Source organism: Acomys russatus, chromosome 3, assembly GCF_903995435.1.
Source record: "Acomys russatus chromosome 3, mAcoRus1.1, whole genome shotgun sequence".
In the NCBI taxonomy this organism is placed as follows: Eukaryota; Metazoa; Chordata; class Mammalia; order Rodentia; family Muridae; genus Acomys; species Acomys russatus.
The window spans coordinates 80,394,843-80,412,000 of record NC_067139.1 but is presented as its reverse complement, the minus strand read 5'-3'; the positions used below and the strand labels follow the sequence as shown (position 1 = coordinate 80,412,000).

General features: G+C 36.9%; 1 protein-coding gene across 1 annotated transcript; it reads left to right on the top strand.

The window, feature by feature from the left end:
• The first annotated feature begins 14,768 nt into the window (after nt 1–14,768).
• On the top strand, nt 14,769–15,678 carry LOC127186748 (olfactory receptor 4N5-like). The gene is given in 2 exon segments (XM_051142987.1): nt 14,769–15,490; nt 15,492–15,678. Coding segments are annotated over 2 exon segments (909 nt in total).
• Nucleotides 15,679–17,158: the final 1,480 nt, after the last annotated feature.

Sequence of the window (17,158 nt, the reverse complement as noted above, 5' to 3'; positions counted from 1 at the left end):
TCTCCCTTTTGACCTCTATTATATATTTAATTATGAAGAGAAAATTACAATAGATGTATGGATATTCTTAGCAATAATGTCAGCAAATACAATGAATTTCATTCATAAATATAAGTGAAATTTAGTTATGCATATGAATAAGTTGTGATTGAGATAAGATTTATTAAGAACAAAATACAGTTCTTATATCTTGAACCAATTAGGCACAAATCAGGTCAGTAAATCTAAAAGCACACTGAGTGAAAAAGGTAAAGGAGAAAGCCAATGGATGGTTGCTTCAACGTAGTATCAACTGAATCACGATATTGTGAATGTACATATTCCACACATAATGAAAATATGGGCCTTGGAAGATCCAATGTGGACCATGTTTGGAGGCTCCAGTGAACAATTCAGGGAATTGCACAGATTTCTAAACCAAGAACACCGAGGTCCCCACACCACGGCAGCGGGAGTGCTCCACAGTTCGGAGGGACCAGGGTGTGGAGGACCTGCGTGCCCCTGCACACAGGAGGAGCGTGAATTTTCTTGGATCAGAGCGGCAGCGGCAGAGGCAACAGCAGCTGCACTAGCGGCAGCAGCGGCAGTGGCTGAGGTTTGCAGCTCATAGCCTTCCGGTGGAGGCGATTGGTGTGGTGGCTGGTGGGAGTTGCTGTGGGAGAGGGGACTCTGGGCAGGATTTGGGTAACATGGTGCCTTGGGACTCATACTGGACTCGGCAGACAGTTCAGCTCCAGAGTCCCAGGTTCTGGCCCAGCCCAGCAAGCAATTCTTCCTGAGGTACTAACTCAGCTCGACCACAGCTTCCCTGCTGTGGCACAGGCTTAGAGGAGCACTCAGTTCCTCCATAGGAACCACCTCAGCTCAGCGGCAGCTCCCCTGCGGTGACGCAGTCTGGGTGGAGTGCTTGGTCTGGCTCAGCGCAGCCGCACTTCTCCTGCTGTGACGCAGGCTGGGCAGAGCACTCAGTTCCACCAGCTCTAAGAATCTGGTTGGACACAGTATGCAGTTTGAATCCAGAATTCCTGGCTGAGATTGGCGAACAGTTCAGGCCCTGACTCAATAACTGACCACAGGATGCACTTTGGGCCAAAAGCCCCTAGCTGAGCTTGGTGCGTAGTCCCAGCCCAAAAATTCTGGCTGGACCCTGTGTGCATTTTGGGCCCAGAATCCCTAGCTGAGTTCGGCAGATGATTCAGGCCCTGAGAATCTAGCTGAGTTCGGCCCGTGGTTCGGGCCCAGTATTCCTGGCTGGACTTGGCAGGGGACACAGAAGGCTGTGGATACCTTGGCCTGACACAACGCTCATTCAGAGAACCAGAATGAGTGCAGGACCCACAGCACAGGGGAACTGAAGATCACAGGCTGTAAGAGTCCAAAACAACAGGGCTAACATCCTGCCATCCACACCAGTGAAGCATCAGAGCTCCCAGCCTAGGGAAATCTTGAAAAAACAAGTGAATCTATCATCAGACTCCCTCCATCCAGCTCTGGAAGCTACCCAACAAAAACAGAGATGGCAAGATGTCTAAAGGACAGCAAAAAGGTATGTGCAAAAAAAAAAAACAAAACAAAAAACAAAAAACAAAACAAAACAAAAAAAAAACAACATGGCATCTCCATTTTCCAGCTATCCCAAAGAAAACAACCCAGAGAACTCAAATAAAAAGGAAATACAAGAAAATGACCTCAAATCCTAGGTAATGAGGATGGTAATGGAGGAAACAAATAAAATTCGTAATCAAATGCAGGAAGACGCAGACAAACAGGTGAGAGAAATAAAAGAAGCACATAGAGTGGAACTGCAAAACGTGCAGGAAAATGCATACAACCAGAATAAAGAAATAAATAAAATGGTTCAAGCTCTGAAGACCTATAAAGAGGCAATGGAAGAAACTCAGGAATATACAAACGATCAGATGAAAGAGATCAAAAAGTCAGATCAAGATCTGAAAATGAATATGGATTCAATGATAAACACACAGACAGAAGAAAAACAAGAACGTGAGACCTCAGAGAAGAGGGATAGCAACACAGAGGTGAGCTTTTCTAGCAGAATCCAAGACATAAAAGAACGAATCTCAGGCCTAGAGGATACAATCACAGATCTTGAAGCAACCATTAAAGAAAATGCCAATTCTGGAAAACTCCTGACACAAAACATCCAAGAGATTAAGGACACCATGAAGAGAAGAAATTTGAGGATAATAGGCATTGAAGAAAGAGACGATATCAGACTCCAAGGCCCAGAAAATATTCTCAACAAAATCATAGAAGAAAATTTTGCCAATCTAAAGAAAGAGATGCCTATAAACATACAAGAGGCCTACAGAACACCAAATAGAATTGGCCAGAAAAGAAAAACTGCCTGTCACATGATAATCAAAGCCAAAACATTGAGAACAAAGAAAAAATATGAAAACCTGCAAGGGAAAGGGACCAAATAACATTTAATGGCAAACCTATCAGAATTACACCCAACTTCTCAGCAGAGACTATAAAAGCCAGAATGGCCTGGACAGAGATCCTGCAAACCCTAAGAGACCACAGATGCCAGGCCAGACTACTTTACCCAGCAAAACTATCAATAACCTTTGATGGAGAAAACAAAATATTCCATGACAAAAACAAATTCCAACAGTACCTATCCACAAATCCAGCTTTACCGAAGATACTAGAAGGAAAACTCCATTCCAAAGGGGCAAGCTACAACCAAAACTACCCAGGAAATGGATAACTATACCATGGCAAAAACACAAATACACAAATGCTCGACTGGAAACAACATCAAAATTAAGATTCTGAACAGTCACTGGTCATTAATATCTCTCAACATCAATGGTGTAAATTCTCCAAAAAAAAAAAAAAAAAAAAAAAAAAAAAAGACACAGACTAACTGAATGGGTGCATAAACAAGATCCAACATTCTTCTGCATTCAAGAAACACATCTCACCCATAACGATAGGCATTACCTCAGGGTAAAAGGTTGGAAAAAATATTCCAAGCAAATGGACAAAAGAAGCAAGCAGGCGTAGACCTTTTAGTATTGAACAAAATAGACTTTCAACCAAAATTAATCAAAAGGGATGAGGAAGGACACTTCATACTCATCAAAGGTAAAGTCAACCAAGATGACATCACAATTCTGAACATCTATGCTCCCAATACAAGGGCACCCACATTTGTAAAAGATCTCCTAAAAAAGCTTAAACCACACATCGATCCCTACACAATAATAGTGGGAGACTTCAACACCCCACTCTCATGGAAGGATAAGTCACTGAAACAGAAACTAAGCCGAGAAATAACATCATTAACCAATGCCATGGGTCAAATGGATCTAACAGATATCTATAGAACCTTTCACCCAAGCAAGAAGGAATATACCATCTTCTCTGCACCCCATGGAACCTTCTCCAAAATTGATCACATCGTAGGTCACAAAGCAAGCCTAAATAGATACAAGAGGATTGAAATAATACCTTGTATCCTATCAGATCACCATGCCCTTAGGCTGCAATTCAACAACAACAGAAATAACAAAAAGCTTACATGTACGTGGAAACTAAACAACTCTCTGCTAAATGACACCTGGGTCAGGAAAGAAATAAAGAAAGAAATCAAGGAGTTTCTGAAATTCAATGAAAATGAAGGAACAACATACTCAAATTTGTGGGATACATTGAAAGCAGTGCTAAGAGGAAAATTCCTAGCACTAAGTGCCTTTAAAAAGAAATTGGAAATATCGCACATAAGCATCTTAACGACACAACTGGACACCCTAGAAAAAAAAGAAGCAGAAACACCCAAGAGGAGTAGACATCTAGAAATAATCAAACTCAGGGCTGAAATTAACAAATTAGAAACTAAGACAACAATCCAAAAAATCAAAAGCAAGAGCTGGTTCTTTGAGAAAATCAACAAGATAGACAGACCATTAGCCAAACTAACTAAAAGGCAGAGAGACAGTATTGAAATCAACAGAATCAGAAATGAAAAGGGAGACATAACTACAGACACTGAAAAAATTCAAAGAATCCTAAGATCCTACTTTGAAGGCATATACGCCACAAAATTTGAAAATCTAAGGGAAATGGACAATTTTCTTAATGAAGTTCACTTGCCAAAGTTGAGTGAAGAACAGATAAACAAGCTAAATAGTCCCATTTCCCCTACAGAAATAGAAGCAATCATTGATAGTCTCCTAACCAAAAAAAAAAAAAAAAAGCGCAGGGCCAGATGGTTTCAGTGCAGAATTCTACCAGACCTTCAAGGGTGAGCTAATACCGATACTATTCAAGCTACTCCAAAAGACAGAAATGGATGGAAAATTACCAAATTCATTCTATGAGGCCATAGTCTCATTGATACCTAAACCTCACAAAGACTCAACAAAGAAAGAGAATTTCAGACCAAATTCTCTTATGAACATCGATGCAAAAACACTAAATAAAATACTTGCAAAACGAATACAAGAACACATCAAGGATATCATTCACCCTGACCAAGTATGCTTCATTCAAAGCGTGCAGGGATGGTTTAATATACTAAAATCTATCAAAGTAATCCACCATATAAACAAACTGACAATAAAAAACCACATGATCATCTCCGTAGGTGCAGGGAAAGCATTTGATAAAATCGAACACCCATTCATGTTTAAAGTTTTAGAGAGATCGGGGATACAAGGCACTTTCCTCAACATAATAAAGGCTATATACAGCAAGCCAATAGCCAAAATCAAAGTAAATGGTGAGATACACAGGAAATTCCCCTAAAATCGGGAACAAGGCAAGGCTGCCCACTCTCTCCATATCTCTTCAATATAGTACTCGAAGTTCTAGCCAGAGCAATAAGACAACAAAAGGAGATCAAGGGTATCCAAATGGGAAAGGAGGAAGTCAAATTATCCCTATTTGCAGATGATATGATAGTGTACATAAGTGACCCTCAAAATTCCACCAGAGAACTCCTACAGCTGATAAACACCTTCAGCAAATTGGCAGGATACAAAATTAACTCAAAAAAGTCTGTAGCCTTCCTATACACAAATGACAAGCTTGCAGAGGAAGAAATTAGGAAAGCTGCACCCTTTACATTAGCCACAAGCAATATGAAATATCTAGGAGTTACTCTAACTAAGCAAGTGAAGGACTTGTTTGAAAAAATTTCAAAACTCTGAGGAAAGAGATTGAAGATGACCTGAAAAGATGGAATGCTTCCTTGCTCATGGTTCAGGAGAATTAACATAGTAAAAATGGCCATCCTACCAAAAGCAATCTACAGATTCAATGCAATCCCTATCAAAATACCTACACCATTTTTTAAAAACATTGAAAGTTCAATTCTAAACTTCATATGGAAAAACAAAAAACCCAGAATAGCTAAAACAATCTTGTACAATAAAAGGTGCTCCAGAGGAATCTCCATACCTGATCTCAAACTGTACTATAAAGCAATAGTAATTAAAACAGCATGGTACTGGCACAGCAACAGGCTGGTTGATCAGTGGAATCGAATCGAAGACCCAGATATGAATCCACACACATATGGTCACTTGATTTTTGACAAAGAAGCCAAATCCATTCAATGGAAAAAGGATAGCATCTTCAACAAATGGTGCTGGTCTAACTGGAGGTCTATGTTTAAAAAAATGCAATTGGACCCATATTTGTCACCTTGCACAAAACTCAAATCCACGTGGATTAAAGACCTCAACATAAAACCAGAGACACTAAGTCACTTAGAAGAAAAAGTGGGGAAGACCCTGGAACATATTGGCACAGGAGACAACTTCCTGAACAGAACACCAACGGCCCAGGCCTTAATGTCAACCATTAATAAATGGGACCTCATGAGGCTGAGAAGCTTCTCTAAGGCAGGAGACATTGTCAAGAGAACAAAGCGACAACCTACAGACTGGGAAAAAATCTTCACCAACCCTACATCTGACAAAGGTTTAATATCCAAAATATATAAAGAACTCAAAAAATTAAACACCACCACACCAAATAACCAAATTGAGAAATGGGGCTTGGAACTAAACAGAGAATTCTCAACAGAGGAATATGAAATGGCTGAGAAACACTTAAAGAAATGCTCAACCTCCTTAGTCATCAGGGAAATGCAAATCAAAACAACTCTGAGATTCCATCCTACACCCATCAGAATGGCTAAGATCAAAAACTCAAGTGACACCATATGCTGGCGAGGATGTGGGGAGAGAGGAACACTCCTTCATTGCTGGTGGGAATACAAACTAGTACAGCCACTTTGGAAATCTATCTGGTGCTATCTCAGAAAAATGGGAATAGGGCTTCCTCAAGACCCAGCTATTCCACTCCTTGGAATATAGGCAGAAGATGCTCCAGCACACAACAAGAAAAATTGCTCAACCATGTTCATAGCAGCCTTATTCATAATAGCCAGAACATGGAAACAGCCTAAGTGTCCATCAGTAGAGGAATGGATAAAGAAACTGTGGTTCATATACACTATGGAATACTACTCAGCTATTAAAGACAAGGAATTCCTAAAATTTGTGGATAAATGGATTGAGCTAGAAATGATCATAATGAGTGAGTTAACCCAGAAGCAGAAAGAATCAAATGGTATATACTCACTTATATCTGCATACTAGCCCAAGGGGCATGTTCCATGAAAGCCTTCACTTACCAGGAAACTGGGACAGAGGGGAGGACATCCTATTGGGACTCTAAATGAGAGAAGCATAGGAGAATAGCAAAGTAGAAGGATCCAGAGGGTCCTAGAAACCTACAAGTAGAACATTATGATAGGCAGATTCGGGCCCAGGGGTCCCGCTCAAACTAAGGCACCAGCCAAGGACAATACAGGCAGTAAACTTTAAACCACTACCCAGATATAGCCAATGGTCAGAACATTTTCCACAGTGGAGTGGAGAGTGGGATATGTCTTTCTCATGTACTCTGGTGCCTCACATTTGACCATGACCCTTGGAGGGGGAGACCTGGTGGCACTCAGAGGAAGGACAGCAGGTTGCCAAGAAGAGACTTGATACCCTATGAGCATATACAGGGGGAGGTAATCCCTCTCAGGAACAGTCATAGGGGAGGGGAATAATGGTAAAATGGGAGGGAGGGAAAATGGGAGGATACAGGGAATGGGATAAACATTGAGATGTAACAAGAATAAATTAATAAAAAATTTTTTAAAAAAAGAAAAGAAAAAAGAAATAAGTGAGGAATACTATGTGTGTCTTCCTGGGTATGGGTTACCTCCCTCAGGATGATCACTTCTAGTTCCATCCATTTTCCTGCAAATTTCAAGAGTTCTTTGTTTTTAATAACTGAGTAGTATTCTATTATGTAAATGTACCACAGTTTCTTTGTACATTCTTTGCTTGACAGATATCGAGATTGTTTCCAGATTCTGGCTATTACGAATAAGGCTGCTATGAATATAGATCAGCTAATATCCTTGTTGTATGGTGGAGCATCTTTTGGGTATACAACCAGTAGTGTTATAACTGGGTCTAGAGGTAGAGCTATTCCCAGTTTTCTGAGAACATACAAATTGATTTCCAAAGTGGTTGTACAAGTTTGCACTCCCACCAGCAATGGAGGACTGTCCCCCTTTCTCCACATCCTTGCCAGCATGTGCTGTCACTTAAGTTTTTGATCTTAGCCATTCTGGCAGATGTAAGATGGAATCACAGAGTTGTTTTGATTTGCATTTCCCTCATGACTAAGGACATTTCTTTAAGTGATTTTCAGCCATTAAAGATTATTATGTTGAGATTTATCTGTTTATCCCTGTGCCCCATTTTTTAGATTGGGTTGTGTTGTTTGCTAGTGTTTAATTTGTTGAATTTCTTGTATATTTTGAATATTAGCCCTTTATCAGATGTAGGGTTGATGAAGATCTTTTCCCAGTCTGTAGACTGCCATTTTGTTCTATTGACAGTGTCCTTTGCCTTACAGAAGCTTTTCAGTTTCATGAGGTCCCACTTATTAATTGTTGATCTTAGAGCCTGAGTTGTTGGTGTTCTGTTCAGGGAGTTCTCTCCTGTGCCAATAAGTTTAAGGGTCTTTTCCACTTTTTCTTCTTTTTTCAAAAAGATGTATTTATTTATTATGTTTACAGTGTTCTGCCTGCATGCATGCCTGCAGGCCAGAAGAGGACACCAGATCTCATTATGGACGGTTGTGAGATACCATGTGGTTGCTGGGAATTGAACTCAGGACCTTTGGAAGAGCAGGCAGTGCTGTTAGGCTCTGAGCTATCTCTCCAACCCATGTCTAGCCCAGGCTGGCCTTGAACTCGTAATCCTCCTGCCTCTGTCTCCTTCAGCAAATCCTACCGGATGTGCCACCACAACGGCACTTTTTCTTCTAATAGATGTAGTGTATGTGGTTTTAGGCTGAGGCCTTTGATCCATTTGGACTTTAGTTTTGTACAGGGTGATAAATATGGATCTATTTGCATTTCACTATATCCCCACCAAAACACCAACACAGGTTTTTATGGACCTTGAAAGAACAATTCTAAACTTCATATGGAAAAACAGAAACTTGGAATAGGTAAAAAACAACCCTATACAATTATAGAGCTTCTGGAGGTATCTCCATCCCTGACTTCAAGTTATACTATATAGAAATAGTAATAAAAACTGCATGGTACTGGCATTAAAATAGAAAGCTTGATTAACGGAATTGAATTGAATACCCAGAAATAAATTCACTCACCTACAGAAACTTGATTTTTTTCTTTTTTACAAAGGAGCCAAAACCATGAAATGGAAAAAAGAAAGCATCTTCAACAAACGGTGCTACTTGGATGTCTACATCTAGAAAAAGCAAGAGTTCTTGAATGAGAGGATATGTTCACAAAACAAGCTGTGGTTCCCCACACTAAGATGGTGTTCTAGACGATGTGTAGGGAGGCAGGAGGGACACGTGTTTATAAGATGGGTCACAAGGGTGGCTCCAAGTATTTCTTTTATATTTTTTTCCTTGTATTTGTTTTGCTTTCATTCCAGTTTTCTTGTGTTTCTAAATTCCTGTTGTTCTAGATATTTATTTCATATATTTTCACATGGGAATAATGATGTAAGCATAAAGTTATTTATTTTCACCAGAGAACTGTTATACATCTCAACACAGTCTCTGTGAAGAAAAAAAAAAAAACATGCTGAAAATGTTCCTGTTCTACTTGCATCTTTAATTAATTTTTAAATAATACTAAGACTATGGATAAAGTAGATATAAATTTAAATAAAGCTATATGTGAGTGCAGTGCATTTATTTTGTAAAATTAAATTTAGATTTACTTACATTCAAAACACTCAGTATATTTCAAATTCATTTAAATTAATAAGAAAACTAAAACAAAATTCTTATTAATAAATATTTTACTTTTATGTACTATTCTTTAAAACTTTAAATCAGATTGTTTTCATATAATTTACTTTGATCATATTTTCCCTACCACAACTTATCTCAGATCTTTCCTATATCCCTGATCAACCAATTATCCCTCTCCCCTTGCCCCTCTCTCTAGTAATAGACCAAGAGTCAAGAATCAAAAATTTTAAAACAAGGAAAAACCCCACAAATACAAAAATCTAAAAAGGCAAGCAAAACAAAACCAAAGAAAACAAAAGAACAAAAAGGCCAAATTCAAACAATATGAAACAAAAAAATCCACTGATCCTTAACTGAGAATGAGAAACACATGAAGTATACATCCAAAAGTTAGTAGAAATACGTTAATATATATATATTATTACAAATGTTAAAACAAATAATTTATTCTTTTGTAAAGGATGACGTTCCAAGAGGAACTAGACTATAGTTATCACAAGGTCTTTCATTGAAGAACATTATTCCATTAAAAAAATCATACATGGTATAGGATACATTCTCTGTCTCTTTACCAAATATATGCATATTCCAGTATACTTATTGATTATTAATTGTTATTAATTAACTTCTTCATAAACACAAATGGACTGTTGTTAAACACAGGGATATTATTTTTGTTTTCCCTTGTGAACCTAAGTTTCACAGCATTATAGCTGTCTGTGATAACTGGGGAATTTAAAACCTTATCATCAATAGTGATGTCTTAGGTGCAGCTTCCTTGACTATCTAATACTCAAAGTATCCCTGTGATTGCTGTACCAGTTTGAGTGTTGTCCCATTTATTCCCTTTTGTATTAAACATGTGCTAATAAAATCCCCAAGCACATTTTGTTTTGCATCACAAATATGCAAAGAGATTTTGCAATCTAAGGACTTATCAATATAAGAAAACATATTTAAAGAAAACATTTTACCCGATCAGATGATTTTTTCCATGGACAGGAAAGGATAGCTACTTATTGAAAATACTGGACTCCTATTAAGGTGAAATTTTTTGTCATTCATTATATATATATATTTTAAGCATAGAAATAAGAAATAGAAAAGCAATTATATTTTCTGGGATTACTTTTGCCTTGAAATTCATTAGAGAAGATCAATATTTGCTCAAACATAATAAGACTGAGCACTAAGTTCAGCTACTTCTTACCCTGTCATTAAATTTTACTCCCGCAACATCTGATGCCCAGGATTAAAGAGGCTAACATTTTGCTATACACAAGTGGAAATAACAGGATCTTTGGTATCCCAAACCTAACTTTAATTTGAATCTAATACAAATGACTGATCTTCCCCAAACCTAAACCAAGTGAAAAAGAATAGATTAGCACCACTTTCTCAGAATATGTAAGTAAACAGTAAGCTTAATCTCACAGCAAACTTCACTGACTTCATGAGTTTGCAAACCGTCTATCCCTGCTTAAGTGAATTGTTTCTTATTCTGTGCAATGATCCTGGCATAGAGCAATATAAAAACTGAATTTGGAGAACTGAGATTTAAAAAGAGTGATTTGGTTAAATAATTATGTATTTGCATAAATCTGTTTGAGATCCTGCTTTCAACACCAAGGCAACCATAGAAACCCCAATAATATATCCATTTATCATATTGTACTATAATTTATGTAATCCTTGAAATTTTCCTTAGGTCAATTTAGACACTAACTGCTAATTATGTTAGCCTATTTTGATACACTCTGCTTTTGAGAAGAGTAAAATAAATGTAAAAAAAATCCATGTCTTTTCTAAAATTATATAGTGACTGAACTACAAATAAAATATGATACTTAGCAAGTATAATAACTAAAGCTATATTTTGATGGAAAAAAAGACCATAATTTGTCCCAAGATGAGCTGGAAAGGGGAAAACTATGGAAGAGAATGGAGAATAATTCATAACTAATTGAACTAAAAATATCTCAAAGATGATAAAATTCAGAAGAAAAGGTTCAGCATTGACAAATGAGAAAAAATTCCCAATTATTTATAAACCCATGAAAATAGACACTTTGGTAGTCTTTATTGTGTTCATTGGTCTTTGTAATGAATGAAGTGATCTATACCTTTAACCAAAGGAAGACTGTGTATGTGGGTGTATGTGTATGTGTGTGCAATTTTATTTATTTAGTTTTTGCGTGTATACTATAACTCCATTATGTCTCCCTTCCCTTTCCTTCCTTCAGATCGTCTTTGCTCTTTTTCACATTGGTAGTCTCTTTTATTGATGACTGTTGTTAGAACATAACTAGCTGGCAAGTGCAGAAAACAAATAAAAAACTACTACATGAAAGAATGTGAGAAAACTGGAGGTATAGAGAAATTAACAAAGGGACAGAAAAGGTAGAGGAATGCATTGCAAGAAAAATACAGATAAAGAATCAAAGAACTGTCAAAAATCAGATGAAAAATAAGGACCATGGGGGAAAACAGAAAGGCGATAGAGAATTAGAGAAAGTGAACATCTAGGGTAGAGATCTTGTTCCTGGCTTGTTGGCTTCAGGAATGAGGGTACTCTGAGCCGCCTGACAACGCCTGTGTGAGTGAGCTCTGAGGTGAGGGGAAGGGAATTTCATATACTCTGCACATGCACTTTCAATGTCAATTGTTTTGTATCTGTTGAAAGAAGCAAATGTAGAAACTGCCAAGAATTAGGGCTTCTGTCTTAGCCTATACTAACAATTCTTTGTCATCTCAGCAGACTGAAATAAAACAGCCATTCCTCTGCAGTGCATTGCTTCAGGTTTCTCCCCTTTGAACTTACTTTGTACAGAGAAATATCCATTTGTCACATCTCTATTGTCCATTACTGGGATCAGCACAATTTGAGAATCACTGAAACAAAGACAGAAATGGGAACAGAAGAAGAGAGGAGGTTGGTCAAAGACATTAAATAACACAGAATTCCATATGACAGGCAACGAGGACTAAGGCAGATGTAGAAAAAAATCAAAGGAAGAAGAAGAAGGGAGGTGAGGTGGCCACTCTTAGTCACACTCAGATCTTCCAATCTAGGGAAGAGTCAGAAGATTAACTGTGCACTGGTGCTGTGATGTCACAATGTGACATTTGAACTTATTTTTCTGAGAGGTTTTTACAGTCACTTGGTGGAATACATGTGACGGTCAGCAGCTGTACAAATAAGTAAATGTATGAGTTCACAGAATAAAAAAAAATACTTTTCCTCATTCCGTTTGCTTACACTTAATATGTATGTGACTGTGTACTTCTCAGTATGTATCAGTGTGCCATGTATGTGCCCACGCAATTTACAAACTTGTTCCATAATATTTGGATGATAAATACACATTTTATTAATCACCTATAAGTTCAGATAGCAATGCACAATGATGCCAAAATTTCTCATGAATCCTCTTTAGGGACTTTTTCAAGATGACTTATGTTGTTGTTTTTCTCTCTTTTATTAACATTATTAATAATTTCTGCCAACTTTTAACCAAACATCTATTCTTTGAAATTACCCCTCAAAGTTAAATAGCAACATTAAACATGTTACTATAATCATCATTTGATGTGAATTCACAATTTAAGTATACTCTTTTCTGATCAAAATATATTTAAGAATTGTGAATATCTCATGTGCATTGTAAGCCGCCATTTCAGTTCTGAACCTAATCAATGTCTGATCAACTTTCTGCTTCTGTGGGTGTCCCATTATGGGAAGTTTACATGCATTGCATCTGTTATCTCCCTTCAAACACATGCAATATTAGGTGTCTTATGTTTTAACATCTACCAGTAATTCATAGATTTTTTTTTAAATTTCCAAATTGCTTAAAACTCTAACTATAGCACAATATTATCTCTAGTCTAAGTTTAAGAACATTATTTTGTAGGCCACATTATGGTAATTTGTTCTAATAAACATTAGTCTGCCTTTTAAGTCATATTTTTAAATTGAAGCCTGCACAATCTCTCAAAATTTGACTACTTGTTAAAATGTTTTCTTACAATTATGACATCATAAAATTCTGGCACAAAATAAGATTTTTAAAAACTGTATACAGAAGAGCTCAATTATTTTATGTGCCCAGATGGATCTTCACTGCACATTTCTGGACTGAATACACTCTACTATGAAAGTAATATTCAGATAAAAAACAGAATCATAGGTTTTTCTAATGCAAATATAACTCTTACTAAAGCATAAGTTACAGACACACAAAAAAAGTTTGATAAATAGTGGCAAAATTTGTTGTAACTAAAGTTTCAATAATTAATGAAACAATAATGATTTCTTAATCTTTAAACAATGAATATGCATTTCTACAGTCATTGGGGGTTAACAAAGAAGTCAACTCCTTACATATTTAAAATTAATTAATAAAAAAAATAAATTAAAAAAAAGGGGGGGGGAGGAAGTCCCCCTCAGTCACAGTCATAGGGGAGGAGAGTAAGGGGAAAATGGGAGGGAGGGAGGAATGGGAGGATACAAGGGATGGGATAACCATTGAGATGTAATAAGAATATATTAATAAAATAAAATTTTAAAAAAGACAACAAGAAGGAAAAAAATTAATTATAATTTTTCTGTTTTCTGAATTATTAAAGAACCATATTAGAATATATCTTCCTCATATCTATTTCCTACACTGTTTTATTAGTTAAGATTTAAAAATTATATATACTAATGAGAGGTACAATATGCCAAAAATTTTGTGAAAAAGATATCATTTGTGTACCATTCTAGATATAAAATTAAGTATACTATAGAGAAATCAAAGCAAATGAAATTGGAAAGTGATAACAAGAATTTAGGCGCAGAATGTTCCTGTAGGTTTTGGTTGGTCAGAAATATAATTGGGAGGACACCTGTAAGTAAAGTGGAAGTATTGATTTTATTTGAGATCCTGACAACATGCCTGAAAGTCAGAATGTACCTGGGCAACAAAACAACAATGTAATGGGAGCCAGCAGTTTAAAAATTCAGAAAGGAAATAAGAACCAGAAAATAGCCATGCTATAGGAATTGAAGTGAAGAAGCAATTTGAAAAGCAGGGCTTTTTTTTCCTGTGATTATACAAAGAAGGAACAATCAAGAAAATATTCTAGCAAAAAACAGTCACAGCAAACAGGAAAAACAAAGTGGAAAAGAGGATAGCTGACATAGCTGTGAAATTTAGCCCATAGTACTAAAATTGCAGGTGTATAGAAACATGAGGTTACCTGGCAATGGAGGTATCTATAGAAGGGAAATGTCTTAGTGAGGATTAGGACAAGCAGAGGTTAACAGAGTATGGTGCACTGGTTATGGAGAACACTGCTTTCATGTGAATTTGAGCCATGAAACAGAAGGAAAGGCATGTATAAAACATAACATGTTTTATTCTGTAGATTAGGGCATGATGGAGACCAAGAACAGCTCAGTTGTAACAGAATTCATCCTCCTTGGCTTGACCCAATCTCAAGATACTCAACTCCTGGTCTTTGCACTACTCTCAGCTTTCTACTTAATAATTCTTCCTGGAAACTTTCTTATCATTTTCACCATTAGATCGGACCCCGGACTCACAGCCCCACTTTACTTCTTCCTGGGAAACTTGGCCTTCCTGGATGCCTCCTACTCTTTCATTGTAGCTCCTAGGATGCTTGTGGACTTCTTCTGTGAGAAGAAAGTCATTTCCTATAAAGGCTGCATAACTCAGCTGTTCTTCCTGCACTTTCTCGGAGCGGGGGAAATGTTCCTTCTGGTTGTGATGGCCTTTGACCGTTATATCGCTATATGCCGTCCTTTATACTACACAACTCTCATGAGCCCTAGAGTCTGTTATGCATTACTGTTGGCTCTGTGGCTCGGGGGCTTTGCTCATTCCATCGTGCAAGTGGCTCTTATCCTGAACTTGCCCTTTTGTGGGCCAAACCAGCTGGATAACTTTTTCTGTGACGTTCCCCAGGTCATTAAGCTAGCCTGCACTGACACCTTTGCAGTGGAGCTCCTGATGGTCTCTAACAGTGGGCTCCTCTCCCTCTTATGCTTCGTGGGACTTCTAGCCTCCTATGCTGTCATCCTCTACCATGTGAAAGGGCATTCTTCTGAGGGGAAGAGCAAAGCCGTCTCTACGTGCACCATTTCTCATGTTCGGGCCTGCCATTTTTATCTACACCCGCCCCTTCCAGGCTTTCCAAGCTGACAAAGTTGTTTCTCTCTTCCATACGGTCATCTTTCCCTTGATGAATCCTGTGATCTATACACTTCGCAACCAGGAGGTCAAAACTTCTATGAGGAAGTTGTTAAATCAGTATGTGGCCTGCTGACTGGATAAAAGAAAGAGAAAACAGAAAGGGACAGAAAAGACAGTTTAAGTTAATTAAACTCCATGCATCGAATCAGTTCTTTGGCAAATACTGTGTTGTGTAATTTTAGTTTTCTGAAACTGTTCTGAGCACATGGATAAGACAGGTACAACGCTAGGTCTCATAGAGTTATATTCAAGTGAATGAAGCCTAGTGAACTGAATTGGAAGAACATCACTAGAATTAGTAGGTTGGCTATTTTTTCAGAATAGTATTGTACAAGCTGTAGACTAGAGAGAGGGCCATAGCTTTGGTTTTAAAGCAGGTTATTGAGTGGCATTTGACTGAAATTGTGAGTATTTACAGGAAACAAAGCACAATTGTGTAACAAAATAAGATCATAGAAGGCACAGAAACTCAAATGTGAAGATTTAGGTACATTTGAAGAACAAAAACTGGAATAGAACAGTTCAAATAGATTTAACTTAAAATAGAATTAAGGGCTATAGAAGTAGTAGAATTTAACTGATAAATAAGGACAAAATATCTTAGATTTTATATTTTTAGATAACTTTAATTATTAAAATCTTAAAATGAGACTATTGAAATATATAAATATTATACAATATTTTTATTTGATTTAAGGAAAATCCTGAAAAGTATAAAATAATGTATATGATTAATAAAATATAATTAAATTGAATGTTACCTGATATGTGTTTTTTTTCCTGAACACAATAAAGTCTTAATTTTTCTAGTTAGAGGAAAATGGAGGTATTGTAATATTTACCAGAATATATCCTAAGACAGTTTTGTGTGTCTTAAAACTTCACTTTTATTTATTCTATATCAATCTTGTAGTAAGATGAGTTGTTTCTATTGCTATAAGAGTTTCATTGGTATTTTGCTAATGATTATTTTGAATCTCAAAACAATCATGAACAAAGCAGACATCTTAGCAGCAATGATTCTTCCAACTCATGAACCAAGGATATCATTTCCTTGTCTAATGTGAATGCTAGAAATCAATCTCAGGTCATCAGGCTTGGTAGTGTGTGCCTTTCCTTGCTGAGAAATTTTGCCAGCTTATCCATCACAAATTTTTCATTCATATTTTATAAATTTCATTGCAGAGTTCTATCAACTCACAAGTACCTCATTCTAGTGAAAGTAACAATTATAGAAAAAGTAATACTAATTCCTGAGGAGAAATATACATTTACACCATCATTATATAGAATAGGTTAGAGTTTCTTTTAAAAAAAAAAAAAACTTCTTAGCTCATCCAGCAAACTTACTACCAAGCACACACTCAACAGAAAGGAAATTAGGATGCCTCAGTTAACAGCTGTCTCATCCTTAGTGTAGTACTACTTAAAATAGCAAGAAAATGAAAGCGATGTAGACATCCATAAATAAATAAATGGAGGAAGAAAATTGCCGTGTATGTATTTGTGTATATTTAGACATTAATGTACCCATATTCAGCCATAAAATGGTA